Source organism: Hemiscyllium ocellatum, chromosome 20 (assembly GCF_020745735.1).
Source record: "Hemiscyllium ocellatum isolate sHemOce1 chromosome 20, sHemOce1.pat.X.cur, whole genome shotgun sequence".
NCBI classification, from domain to species: Eukaryota; Metazoa; Chordata; class Chondrichthyes; order Orectolobiformes; family Hemiscylliidae; genus Hemiscyllium; species Hemiscyllium ocellatum.
The window spans coordinates 51,920,019-51,934,166 of NC_083420.1; the positions used below are offsets into that span (position 1 = coordinate 51,920,019).

The window sequence follows — 14,148 nt, forward strand, 5'->3', positions numbered from 1 at the left end:
CACTTAATGGTAAGATCCTAGGGAGGATTGCTGAACAAAAAGACCTTGAAGTGCAGGTTCATAGCTCCTTGAAAGTGGAGTCGCAGGTAGATAGGATAGTGAAGAAGGTGTTTGGTATGCTTTCCTTTATTGGTCAGAGAATTGAATATAGGAGTTGGGAGATCATGTTGCAGCTGTACAGGACATTGGTTAGGCCACTGTTGGAATATTGCGTGCAATTCTGGTCTCCTTCCTATCTGAAAGATGTTGTAGATGTTGTGAAACTTGAAAGGGTTCAGAAAAGATTTACAAGGTTGTTGCCAGGGTTGGAGGATTTGAGCTATAGGGAGAAGCTGAAAAGGCTGGGGCTGTTTTTGCTGGAACGTCGGAGGCTGAGGGGTGACCTTACAGAGGTTTACAAAATCATGAGGGGCATGGATAAGATAAATAGACAAAGTCTTTTCCCTGGGGTCAGGGAGTCCAGAACTGGAGGGCATAGGTTTAGGGTGAGAGGGGAAAGATATAAATGAGACCAAAGGGGCAACATTTTCACGCAGAGGGTGGTACGTGTATGGAATGAGCTGTCAGAGGAAGTGGTGGAGGCTGGTACAATTGCAACATTTAAGAGTCGTCCGGATGAATAGGAAGGGTTTGGAGGGATACGGGCCGGGTGCTGGCAGGTGGACTAGATTGGGTTGGAGTATCTGGTCAGCATGGACAGGTTGGACCGAAGGGTCTGTTTCCATGCTGTACATCTCTGACTGTATAATGCTTTAAAATTTGCATCACATATAGATAAGGTGGTTAAGAACACATTTAGCATGCTTGCCTTCATTGTTCAGACCTTTGAATTTAGAAATTGGAATGTTATATTGAGGTTGTTTGGGGGATCTTGTTGTGGTCTTTTCTGGAATACTGTGTCTAGTTCTGCTTGCCTGTTAAAGGAAGGCTATTATTAAGCTGGCGAGGGTTCATAAAATATTTACCAGGATGTTGCCGAGGATGAGGGTTTGAGCTATAAGCAGAGGCTTGAAAGACTGATACACTTTTTATCAGAGCGTAGGAGGTTTAAAGGTGATGTTATCGAGGGTGAAAAGACCATGAGGGGTATAGATAGAGCAAATGGTACATGTCTTTTCCCTACAGTGGGAGATTTCAAGACTAGGGGGCTTATTTTTAAGGTGAGAGGAGAGAGATTTATAACACGGAATTAGACGAGTTTATTTTGGGATTATGGTGGGCGTGGACAAGTTGGACCAAAGGGTCTGATTCCGTGCTGTATGACTCTACAACTTTTACTTCGTGTCAAAGGAGCTCATTGTTTGTAGCTGAGGTCACCTCTGAACTCTCTAGAACCAAATTTGTATAGATCACACTACTCTCCATTACTGGGTATTGCAACATTTGTGGTGATTAGTACAAATTAGAGTGGATAATCATATATTAACAAGATAGAAAAGACCCATTTCTTGGGTCTTTTCTACTCTTCTGCATCTTCCTGGCATCTGTACTTCAGATTTAACAGACAAGTTCAAACTCTCGTGCACCTTCCAGATCATTTTGTTACTCTTCATTTTTAACATATGTTTGCTGTTTTTGCATCCCTGCACTCTTTCCTTTGAAAGGATTGGTAGGCTGTCTAATGTCCTGAAAGATGGTGATGGGAATGTTACTTCATAGTCACTGCAATCTTTATATCAGTCTACAGAGTGGTTAGTCTTCTGGCCGTGGAATTATAGTAGAAGTGTTTCATGGGTTCCCACAATCCTTAAAGTAAGTAGGGGTTCATGGTAGTAGTCATGAATATTCTATTGGAAGGCAAACTATGTTGGCTTTCACTGTTACCCATATAGGAGTCATAGAATCATTGAGATGTACAGCACGGAAATAGACCCTTCGGTCCAACTCATCCATGCCGACTAGATATCCCAACCTAATCTAGTCCCATTTGCCAACACTTGGCCCATATCTCTCTCAACCCTTTCTATTCATCTACCTATCCTGATGCCTTTTAAATGCTGTAATTTTACTTCCTCTGGCAGCTCATTCCATACAGGCACCACCCTCTACGTGAAAATGTTGCCCCTTAGGTCCCTTTTATATTTTTCCCCTCTCACCCTAAACCTATGCCTTCTAGTTCTGGACTCCTCCACCCAGGGAAAAGACCTTCTCTATTTATCCTATCTATGCCCCTCATGATTTTATAAACCTTTATAACGTCACCACTCAGCCTTGGATGGTCCAGGGAAAACAATCCCAGCCTATTACAACTTCTCCCTATAGTTCAAATCCTTCATAGAGTCATAGAGATGTGCAGCACGGAAAGAGACCCTTCGGTCCAACCCATCCATGCCGACCAGATATCCCACCCAATCTAGTCCCACCTGCCAGCACCCGGCCCATATCCCTCCAAACCCTTCCTATTCATATACCCATCTAGATGCCTCTTAAAAGTTGCAATTGTACCAGCCTACACCACTTCCTTTGTCAGGTCATTCCATACCCGTACCAACCTCTGTGTGAAAACGTTGCACCTTTTATATCTATCCCTCTAGTTCTGGACTCCCTGACCCCAGGAAAAAGAGTTTGTCTATTTACTCTATCCATGCCTCTCGTAATTTTGTAAACCTCTATAAGGTCACCCCTCAGCCTCCGACACTCCAGCAAAAACAGCCCCAGCCTTTTCAGCCTCTTCCAATAGCTCAAATCCTCCAACCCTGGCAACATCCTTATAAATCTTTTCTGAACCCTTTCAAGTTTCGCATTTTTGTCAGTCTCAGTAGCTCCTGTTTTCTTCTCTGTAGGTAGCTTGTTGTCTTTTCGATAACTTTTCCTGACTCCACATACTAAGTTTAATATCTGTTATGTAAGTGCCCTTATCAAAGGTCTTTTGAAAATCCAAAGATAGCTGAAGATGAAGGAAACCTCTTCAAGGTGACAAGAACACCACACCACAAGGAAACTACCACACTGTTCTGAGGTTGCCACTCCTCCTCCTTCAGGACACCTGGCCTAGGTAGTCAACCCAGAGAAACCTGGGCTTGAGATGTAGCTGTGACAGCTTGTCCTGGTGTAGGTGCCATTTCCGCACCGCCAGAGGCCTCCTCCTTCACCTGCTGCTCCCCAGACTTCAAAAAAATCAAAGAAAAATTGAAAATGAAAGAGGAAGAGCTTAAACACAAAAGGATAAAACTGACAGGAGCGGACCAGCCCCAGGCTCAGCCCATCTACTGCACTGCCATCTTGAACTATAAGAATAATGGAATTGTGGACCTCAGACACAATTATCCAAAGGGACAATGGGATGCCGGCTGGTGGGGAAGCGAGAAAGAGATGTAAGGTCAAAGACCTGAAGCATTAATGCAGTTCTTTTACCAAAAGAAGTTGACAGACCTGAAGAGTATTTCCATTGTTCTTAGTTTATACATTGGTTTCTCTGTGACAGCAGCATTTTACTTTTATGTGTTAGGTAAATGAGAGAGAGGTACTGGAGAGAGATTAGGGAAATCGGAGGAAGAAGTACTAAGGTTGTTAGAGTCTGCACCAGCCTGTCGGGCAAGTGTGACCTCCTGTGTTACTGCTTTTGTTAGGGCTATGAAGTGAATCACTTTGATAGGGCCCTGTATGTTCGAGGCGCTCTCTGCAACTTTTTTGTCAAACAGGCCCAGGTAATGGTGATTGCTGTGCCACTCCTCATCCATCTGGTCCCGTCCAGACAAACCAACAATAAAATGGACTAAAGCATGTATAAAATCATAAAATAACATCATAAATGGGATAGCAAAATATCTGGTGATTTCGTGATTTGCGGTTCCAAATTCAGCTCTGCAGGAGTTCCTGGAAACTAATCCTCCAATCCCACCAATATTGAAAGCTAGTACAAAACTGCATACAGCATTGGAATTTGAAATTGAAGTGTAATGTGTTGTGCTTGGTGGCAAAGGAGTGTGACTTTGAACTTTTATTTCAGCCCTACTATGCCTGTTGTGCAATGCATGGAATGTATTTTTCTTGATCTGTGTCCAAACGTTGGTTACCTGGAATGATGTGGAGAGCTACCCAACTTCTTTCTGACGTCTATAATGTCCTGCTCCTGCAGAGAGGCAGAGTGAAGTTGCACCCCATGAACATTTGGTGTACTTTTACATTTGAAAAATGTATTTTTTCCATGTGAAATCTCATTTAACAAGATTTGTCTCAGAAGCACCCAATGTTCATCTGTTGAATACTCAAGATGAATATGTTCCCGTTATATTTTACAGGTGTTGAACAGCATTAGTCCCAGTGAACTGGCTGATTTACTGAGTAAGCCTGGATTCATCGATGACTTTGAGATCCTGACCAATATCTTAATCAACATCCATTCCATCCAGGATCTGAATTTATTTGTAGGAGAATTCATCACCAAAATACCAAATGTAAGCTGGAAGTGTTTCTTTTTACTTTTGAAGTCACGGCACTTCGCAGATCAATTGTAATGTATTTTCCAAAACTATTTCCATTATATTGGAGCTGACCATATGGGGTGCATTGTGCGAGAGTACCTGGCATGGATCTGTTGCCCATAGTCTAACATATAAATGATTTTGCTCGGTACTCAACGATTGTGGGATCTTTGGGCGGCACGGTGGCACAGTGGTTAGCACTGCTGCCTCACAGCGCCAGGGACCTGGGTTCAATTCCCGCCTCAGGCGACTGACTGTGTGGAGTTTGCACGTTCTCCCCGTGTCTGCGTGGGTTTCCTCCGGGTGCTCCGGTTTCCTCCCACAGTCACAAAGATGTGCGGGTCAGGTGAATTGGCCATGCTAAATTGCCCGTAGTGTTAGGTAAGGGGTATATGTATGGGTGGGTTGCGCTTCGGCGGGTCGGTGTGGACTTGTTGGGCCGAAGGGCCTGTTTCCACACTGTAAGTAATCTAATCTTGTTATTCTTGACCCACTTTAGGTGCACGAGCCCCTTAGTTGGCTGAAATTTGGGACTGTCCAAAAAAAGCTGACTCCAAGTATCATTTTTCCAACTATTAACTGCCCTGTGAAAACTAACCTTGCCCTTACTTATCCATGATGTGATTTTCTGAGCTGTTTTCCCACAGTTTTGGCATTGAACTCACGCCCAGTTAAGGGAACAGCAGTGGGTGGGACAAAATGGTTAAAATTCACTATCAAAATCAGGAAAATGTAGTTTCAACCCTTTTATTACCTAAAACTGGTCATAACAAGTACTTAGTTGAAGCTCCCTATTTTGGAAAACTGTTCACTCATTAATCTAATGAGTAGAAGGAAAGTATATGGCAATTTGAGGGAATTTGTGTTATCATGGTAGAATTGTAATATTTTGCTGTAAAGTAAAACTGTCTTCTTCTTTGCCAGATTGATACCTTAGCTTCTGTCATAATCGGTCTGCAGTCTGAAGTTCTGAAAAGCCTCTCTGGACTCAGTGAAATAGATGTGAAAGAATGGCTTAAAGAAACACTACTTCCATCTTTGCCGTTGATCGTCGAAACCGTCTTGACTTCCGACATTTCCCTGAAAATCCCATGCTCCTCTTTCGGAGAAATGCAAGTTATTTTTATGTTGAACTGAAATCCCTATAATTTGTTGTTGAATTCAATAATCTTAAATAGTACGAATCTCTCACAATCAGCATACACTCCAAGATCACCCCTATTGCATTCCTGTGTTGAAATCAGATCGTACATATTTGTCACAACATTCACACAGAAACTTTTGCATTTACTTGATACACACACACACACACACACACACAGTGGTAGGTTACTCGTATATTCAAACACTAGTTGGCATTTTCATGTTTACTATCCAAGAATTCGGTTAACCCATTGTATTTTTGGGAATGAAGTGAGAATATTTCCATTTATTTCTTAATGACATCCAGTATCTCAAAATTAACGTTTTACCATGAGTCAATCTCTCAAATAACCTGTCAACATTGAGTGAATAAACTTACATCAAAAATGATCAGTTGGACCTCTGTACCTTTTGGAAACGAAATTCAGCCAAAGATTCAGAACATTTAGGAATGAATGAGGGCAAATAGATGAGAAAAGTTACTACTTGTAACAGAATAGTGTTTTCTCTTCGAGGCCAATATATGATAAATGGACAGGAGTGATAATGAATGTTGGCTGATTAAATGAAGGCAAAGGAGGAGATGCCTTTAAGCAGAGAGAGTAATGTGTGGGGTTGCAAGTTTTGTTGGTCTGAGGATTGCTGTGCAGTTGAACACTGAGCAAGTCAAGAGTACAGGGTTGACTTGGTGCTGACACTCACCTCTCCTGTTCTTAAGAGGTTTCAGATGAAGTCGTAATTTACATGTTTCTAACTTTTCAGAATGTGCTTTCATTAGAATCATTCGGTCATGGTGGCCCTGAGGTTAAACCACCACCAGTCATCTCTCTCTAATGAGACAGTAGCCCTATGGTCTGGTAAGACTATGGCAACTGCGCTGGATGATATTGACAAGACAATACTAGATTGAGTGATACTGAAAAATCTTAGAGATGTTTGATGAACTTTCACAATTCAAATGTTAGTTATGAAATGTTACATCAGTATGAGAGAAAATGTAATGTTTCGTTTTTTAATGAATCAATGTGTGCATAATTTTTATTTGTTATTGGGAAGTGACTAGCATTATATTTACTATTTGTCCACAGTTCTCCTGGGAAAGAGGGATAGACCTTCTCCCTGAACATCCAGTAGTATAGGATAGAAAATTCAGATTTGTTTACAGTATGCTTGTGTGTGGCTGAGGCATTCTTAATAGTCATTTTTGAACAGACCTTATATTTGAAATTTCATCATATGTTGTTTTGATCAGTTCACAAATTAATTTAGAGTAAATGAATTAACAGGTATCTAAAGAGTTAAATTACACAACACTTTCCTACACAATTCTTAGAAGTAGATCTGAGAGCCATTTCAACTTGGCATGTTTTGATGGTTAACTTCAGCAACCTGTTTCTGATGTATTTCTGTTTATTTTCTACAGTGTCTCAATATTGAGCTATGCTAAAGATCTGCTGAGTAAGAGTGATCAAGAACGCATATATAGAAAATTATTGCATAGAGCTAAAGGTATTAAAATACATTAATATTGATAGCTGTTTCTGTTTAGTAGTTTATGACACCTTGTGGTTCAATGGTTTTTCAAAACATGTGCGTTACTCTTCCAAAGAGCACTTTTTATGTTCCATCAGAACAGTCATACAAAAACATCAGTTTTTATGTGTTTTTTTTCTTTAAAATATCTTTAAGCTAAGGCACCCATCACATATAAAAACAATGTAGCAAAATGCTGGTCTACATGAGATATTCCCTCATGCTTAGCAAAACTAGCCTCTCTTATAAGTAGAATCTGTGTCTCCTTATAAATTAGAGTCGCATCAAAAGCTCAACGGTTTGGTGAGTTGAGTTAAGGTAGATCATTTACATTCAACAACTGCATCGAACATCCAACTAAAATTTACTCATTAATAGAATGTCCAAAATAATCTTCATCAGCAAGTACTTGTAAATGTTCTGATACATATATAAAAGATTCCTCTGGAAAGGGATCTGTCAGACTCTGACCTGATCTCTTCTGCATTTTATAGTAGCCCTGTGCATTGGCCTGAACTTTTACTTTTGAGTAGGGAGGGCAGCATCAGGGTAAGTTCCCACTCCACAAAGCCTAACTTTGGAGAAAGCACCTATATGGTCAGATTCTCATTCCAATGGGGTGGATGCCAAGTGGAGTCTGACCCGCCACCTTTTAAATACAGTGCAGAGGAAGCCACATAGTCTGCTGGGTCAGGAGTTTGTTTATGTCAGGTGCTGGCCTTGGTAATCCAGGATTTAGTCCTATTTATAACCATAGCAACAAAACAAAAAGGACTCTGGTTCTCACTACCCAAAACCCTGGTAACCACACCACTCTGCATATCCTAACCATGTCAACAAATAGCACTTCAAGCATCCCCCCCCCCCCCCCACCACTCCCTCATGGTCTCTCATGCCCGCCATGCCAACTCTACTCCCCTCTCGACTGCCCTATAGCTAATCTCTTATTCCATCCCTTCATAGTCATTATGAGATCTTGGTTTCAAGTCATGTCAACCCATGGCCCTATGCGCCAACTTTTGTTTTTACACCCTTCATCCAATGTCCACCTCGGACAAGTAAATATTAAAGTATTTATTATCTATTCAAAAATAAGGTTTTGTATTCATTTCCCTGTTGCAAAGAATTTGTAACAATTTGGAGCTGTCAATTTAACTGTGAACTACCAGATACCTCACTGTGCTAACAACAGTTTGTTGAATCAATCATGCTGCTCATGTCCCATGAAACAGGCTTATGTTAACAGACAGTGAAATAGCAAGTCGTGATTTGTTTTCAATTGTAAACTCTTTTTAAACTAAAGATCAGTTTAAACATCTCAAATATTTGACAGTTTAACTGAACCTATCTAACTTTCACACATGTTCATGTCTACTGTCACCACTGTACTGGGGCACTCTTCCATCTTATAAAGTCTTACCTGGACCTGTTCTGAAGGGATATCTGGACTTATCCAAAAGGGTAGTCAAATAAGTCTGACAGCTTTAGGCCTCTTCAAATAATTCTGACAACTGTAATCCATTTTTTATCAAAGATTTAGATTTCATGTCATATTTGGGGCACATCATGAATAAAAATCAGATCTGCTAAAAGACAATTGCAGTTTGTAGCTCCCTCTATGAAAAATGCAAAATCTACTCTATTCTTCTAATCCTGTCCCCCGCCCTTCCTCTCATGAGTGCTAGGTTCAGGAACAGGACTTGGGGCTCTCACTCTACTTTGGCTAAACTGGATGCCCATTCCCACAAAAAAAGTAGTGCCTGATGATTGACTTCTAATATGTTCAAAACAACTGAGGATAAGCAACATGCAGTACTCACATGGGAAATATTACCAAAACATTTAGCCTCATTTAAGGCCTTGAAATAGAATGAAGTAATCTTTTGACTGATATTTTTGGTTAGCTGAACTTTGGTGATAATGGCTGTTAGAAATTTAAGAACTGTTTATTAAATAGTTCCATTAGTTTCATCCTGTTGCACAATTTGAGCTTTCTTCGCCCAAGGAATGGTGGCATTAACTACCACAGAAAGCAGAACTGGCCAACACATTTTGTGATATCAAGCAGACGTTGGCTTGGGGCTAAAGGGATCAGAGATAGGAGGGAAAGCGTGAATAGACTATTGAGTTGGTAATTAGCCACGATCATATGTAGCAGGCTTGATGGACCGAATGGCCTATTCCTGCTCCTATTTTCTATGTTCATGAGTAACTAACTTTTTTTAACATGGTTATTAAAAAACTTACTGAACATTTACTGCTTTTTATCTCCAGTGTCCACTGCCATGTGTTTTGCAAACACCAGTTTCATTCTGTACCTGAAGGACTATTTCCAAGGTTTTTCCAACTTTCTCACTCTAAGCGATGCATATTCACTGATTCCTCCTGGCCGTGAACGTGAGGTAAAAAGCAATTTAATTGTTTGCTAAACTGAGATGGGTGTGAATGTGTATTTAAAAACCAAGTTTGTTTGCTTAGCCACCTGCTGCTAGAACAATGAGTGGAATCTTCGGCCATAGAAGTGAGTTTTCAGCTCTGAGCATGCTCTTGCTGCTGGGAAATCTTCTTGTCAATGGCTAATTAAGAGACAAGACAGGTCTGAGGTCCAGTTAGAACATCACAAGGGTGGTTGAGGCTACAGGCTTATGGCTGAGATTGTGAAAGGATGCTGCCTGAGTATTTGAGCTGGTTGCTGCCATATTTGGAGGGAGGAGAGTGAGGAGCATTCTGTGGCACCTTCTGTAAAAGTATTTAATGGAGTAAAGAAATGACTGCAAGGCCATTCCTCTGGCAGTAGAATTCCTCCACAAGCTGGCAGGTGGCTACAAGTGTAGCTCACCAATGGCTGCAGTTCCTGTGGGAATCACATAGCCTCATGGATTCCCCAGACCTGCCAGTCACAAGGTGCCACCTTTGAGGGGAACTCATTTGCCACCAGAAAAACTGTGGCAAAGTGTCCAATTAAACCACAATAGACACTTTGTTCTGCAAATCATGTCACCGCTTGGTTCCGGCTTATTCAGCACTGCGTGACCTGTGGAACCAATGGTCTGACTTGTATTTCTCTGAAATTCATCATTGAATCCATCATCTTTCTGAAAATGGGAAGAATCCGCTCTTTCAATCTGATAATTTTATGACAAAAACAATTCCACTTCTAATCCTAGAGCATCCTTGGTTAAATTGTGGATGCAAGGATCACAATATGCGTGGCATTGTATTTTCCACCCAGTGTGCCTGGTATTCAGTTATACTGAAATCAGTGGAACTGAGTACTGGCAAGATGTAAACCGATAACTAATGCATTGCCATGTCTTCAGTGTTCTCTTCCTCATCCATATCCATCTTTTCGGATTCACTTGTAACTCCTGAAGGCTAAAGAAAAACTAATTTGAGCTATTATACTTTTGATATACCTTCACCAACTTGAATGATGTGCAATGGAGATTTTTTTGAAAACTTCAAACAATATCTGAATTTAATTTATGAAAGATGAGCAAGCGAATAACTTATCAGTAATTTTGTTTTTACACGTTTAGACAGTCGTTTATAGATTTGAGAGTCACACCCATTTTACTTGTTCTTTACAAAAATACTATTTGGCAAATGCATTCTCAGTTTTATATCTGTTTTAATAAAAATAAATATGAAAATAAATGCACCTTGAAGACCAGAGTGACCTTTTCTTTAAAACAAAAGAGCCATGCTAAGGACTGTTAATGTGAATAATGCAACCGAAAATGCCTGAAGAACAGATACATTGATGGATTGGAGGGGATTCAGATTAAAGAAGCAGAAGACTTCACAGTGACTGGTAAAGGGGGCAGAGAGAGAGGGAACCGGCTCAAGGACTTGAGACATGGAAGGAGAGAGAAAGGGAATTGAAGGAAAAGGATATCTGAAAAGTTGAGGGCCACCTCTTGGGGAGGTGTGAAAGAGAAAAGCAGGATACAGATATGATACAGGATCAGAGAGAAACAGAGTAAGAGAGATAAAGAGAATGAATTTGGAAGAAGAGAAATTATCCCCTGAAATGATTACTGGCACTGTTTAGATTTAAAAGCTTCTTACCCCATTATCTCTCCTGGAGTTTGTGTGTCTATTGCGCTTTGGTGACTAAATATTGATAAACCAGCACAGCATCTCTGTATTTTGACACAGTAGGGGTAGGTATGCATTTATTTGTTTTTTGGAGTCTGCTTCCAGATATGCATATAGCTGAATAATTCTGTGTTGTGTTTTACAGGTCCTGGATAGTATTGACCCAAGAAATTTGGCTGATGTGCTGAGCACGCCTGGGTTCATTGACAGCAGTGTGATTCTAGTCAGGGTGTTGATCCACTTCCAATCCGTCGATAAATTAGTGATACTTATTGATCAATTTTTCAAAAAAATCCAAGACGTGAGTTTCAAGTGTTACTTTTACTTTTAAGATCGTAGGATGTAATGCAGATAAATTGTGATGGTTCTACCAAAATAGAGTCAACTACATCAGAACAATGTGCCTGATGTCTAAGTGTCGAATTGACCAGGAGTGTAAGCAAATGGATCTGTTACCTGCACACGAGTAAATGGAAGAGTTTGCTGGGCGCAAGTGTTTGGAAATTTGCCTTTCTCTACCTGTTTCAGATCCGCAACACCCTCACTTTTTTTCTGATTAATGCACAGTTTTAACTCTGACTCCATAATTATAATGGCTATGATATACCACACGAATGATAATCACATCCACAACCACATTCAGAGAGGAAAACTCAATGACAGTGCGTAGTGATTTTCAGAAATGGGAGACATTGCAATTAATTTTAGAGGAGTGAAGTGACCTGTACAAGTTGGACAGTTGCATCTGAACAGAATGGGGTCAATATCCTCACGAGGAGGTTTGCTAGTGCTGTTGGACAATTTTAAACTAGTTCAGCAAAAAGATATGATCCTAGCAAGTAACTGATAGAGGTGAGAAACTGAGTTGGAATTAGAAGGTAGAATATGATTGAGTCTGGAAGGTAGAGGAAATGTAAACTAGATCAGAAAGAGATGAGTTTAGCAAGGCTGAATGGAATTTGTTTGAATGCAAGGAGATTGAAAACGAAGGCAGACAAGCTGAAAGCACAGATAGGTAAGTGGGAGTATGATATTATAGCTATGACTGAGACTTGTCTCTCAACACTTTTGGTTGTAGAGTATTGGGAGAAGATAGATAGAGGAATAGAAAAGGAGTGGTTGGGAGTGGGGAAATGAGGCAATATTAATCAAGGAATCAACAACAGCAGGGAGAAGGAGTGATATCTTGGAAGAATCACCAAATGAGGCCATATGGGTAGAAACAAAAATTATCGTTAAAGTTTAGTTAAATTTCAGAGTAAATTAAGAATAATGGAGCAGCAATAGTAGGGAATTTTAACCACCGACATATTTACTGGGGTAATTGCAGTGTGCAAAGTAGGAAGGGAAAAATATTCTAAGATTGCATCCTAGAGAACATTTTTGGACAGTATTTAGCTGGCCAAAAAAAATGACAAGGCAGTTCTGGTCCTAATAGACGTCAGGAGGTGAGTCTGGACATGTTGAAGATTTAACAATATGGCAGCCAATTTGGAGAAAGTGACCATAACTGAATTAAATATAGGATATTCATGAAAAAGAATAAGGATAGGCGGGAAATGAAAGTTCTAAATTGGGGCAAAGGCAAATTTTATTAAGATGAGACACAATTTGGCCCAAATGGACTGGGAGCAGCAAATTACTTGAGGTGCTGGAATCTGTACTGAAAACAAAAAATGCTGGAGATCATAATGGGTCAGGCAGCATCCATAGAGAAAACAAAAAGCTAACGTTTCGAGTCTAGATTACTTTTCATCAGAGCTTCCGTTCAGCTCTGATGAAGAGTCATCTAGACTCAAAACTTTAGCTTGCTCCCTCTCCATGGAAACTGCCTGATCCGCAGTGATTAGATTAGTTACAGCGTGGAAACAGGCCCTTCGGCCCAACAAGTCCACACCGACCCGCCAAAGCGCAAACCACCTAGACCCATTCCCCTACACCTAACACTATGGGCAATTTAACATGGCCAATTCATCTATCCTGCACATTTTTGGACTGTGGGAGGAAACCAGAGCACCCGGAGGAAACCCACGCAGACACGGGGAGAATGTGCAAACTCCACACAGTCAGTCATCTGAGGCGGGAATTGAACCCAGGTGTCTGGCGATGTGAGGCAGCAGTGCCACCGTGCCACCCACGAAGTCAGTTTAGACTGAAAAAAAAACACTATGATAGCCAGGAATCAAACCCGGGTCAACTGCTTGGAAGGCAGCTATGCTCACCACTATACCACCATCCCCCTGCTAGCAAATCTCCAGCATTTTTTTGTGTTCAGGACTGGGAGCAGCTACTTGCAGATGCAACTGTGTCAGAGCAGTGGGAGGCAATCAAGGAGGAAATAGTGAAAGAACAGGGCAATTGTTTTTCCTGTAAAGGCAAAAAGGGTGGGACCAAGGCCAGAGAACGCAGGATGTCAAGGGACATAAATGTTAAGATGAAGAAAGAAAGAGACTCTTGTGTCAAATAAGGGGTCTCAATAGGACAAAATCCTGGGAGGAATATAAAAAAAGTGCTGGGGGGAATTTAGGGAAGCAAAGAGATGCATGAAGAAGCATTGGTAGGTAGAATAAAGAAAACACAAAGGGATTTTCAAAATATATGAAGCATAAGACACCAGTGAAGAAATGAGCAAGGCCTGTTAGGCTATCTGTGTGTGAACCTGAAGGTGGTGGGCACAGTCCTCAATGAGTACATCGCGTCGGTGAAAAAAATGACATAGGTGCAGACATACGAGTGAATGATTGTGAACTATGAGAAGCAATTAATTTAGAGGGAAAACCGAGGTAGATTAGATTAGACTTACAGTGTGGAAACAGGCCCTTCGGCCCAACAAGTCCACACCGACCCGCCGAAGTGCAACCCACCCATACCCCTACATTTACCCCTTACCTAACACTACGGGCAATTTAGCATGGCCAATTCACCTGACCCGCACATCTTTGGACTG

At 41.0% G+C, this 14,148-nt stretch overlaps 1 protein-coding gene across 1 annotated transcript in view; it reads left to right on the plus strand.

Moving 5' to 3' along the window:
• Positions 1–14,148, plus strand: part of LOC132825289 (uncharacterized) — a 292,786-nt gene that overhangs the window by 83,166 nt on the left and 195,472 nt on the right. Inside the window, exons 30-34 of the mRNA XM_060840393.1 lie at positions 4,242–4,397; positions 5,349–5,536; positions 6,991–7,076; positions 9,375–9,502; positions 11,347–11,502. Coding sequence (XP_060696376.1) covers positions 4,242–4,397; positions 5,349–5,536; positions 6,991–7,076; positions 9,375–9,502; positions 11,347–11,502 — 714 coding nt within the window. The remainder of the gene's footprint in view (positions 1–4,241; positions 4,398–5,348; positions 5,537–6,990; positions 7,077–9,374; positions 9,503–11,346; positions 11,503–14,148) is intronic.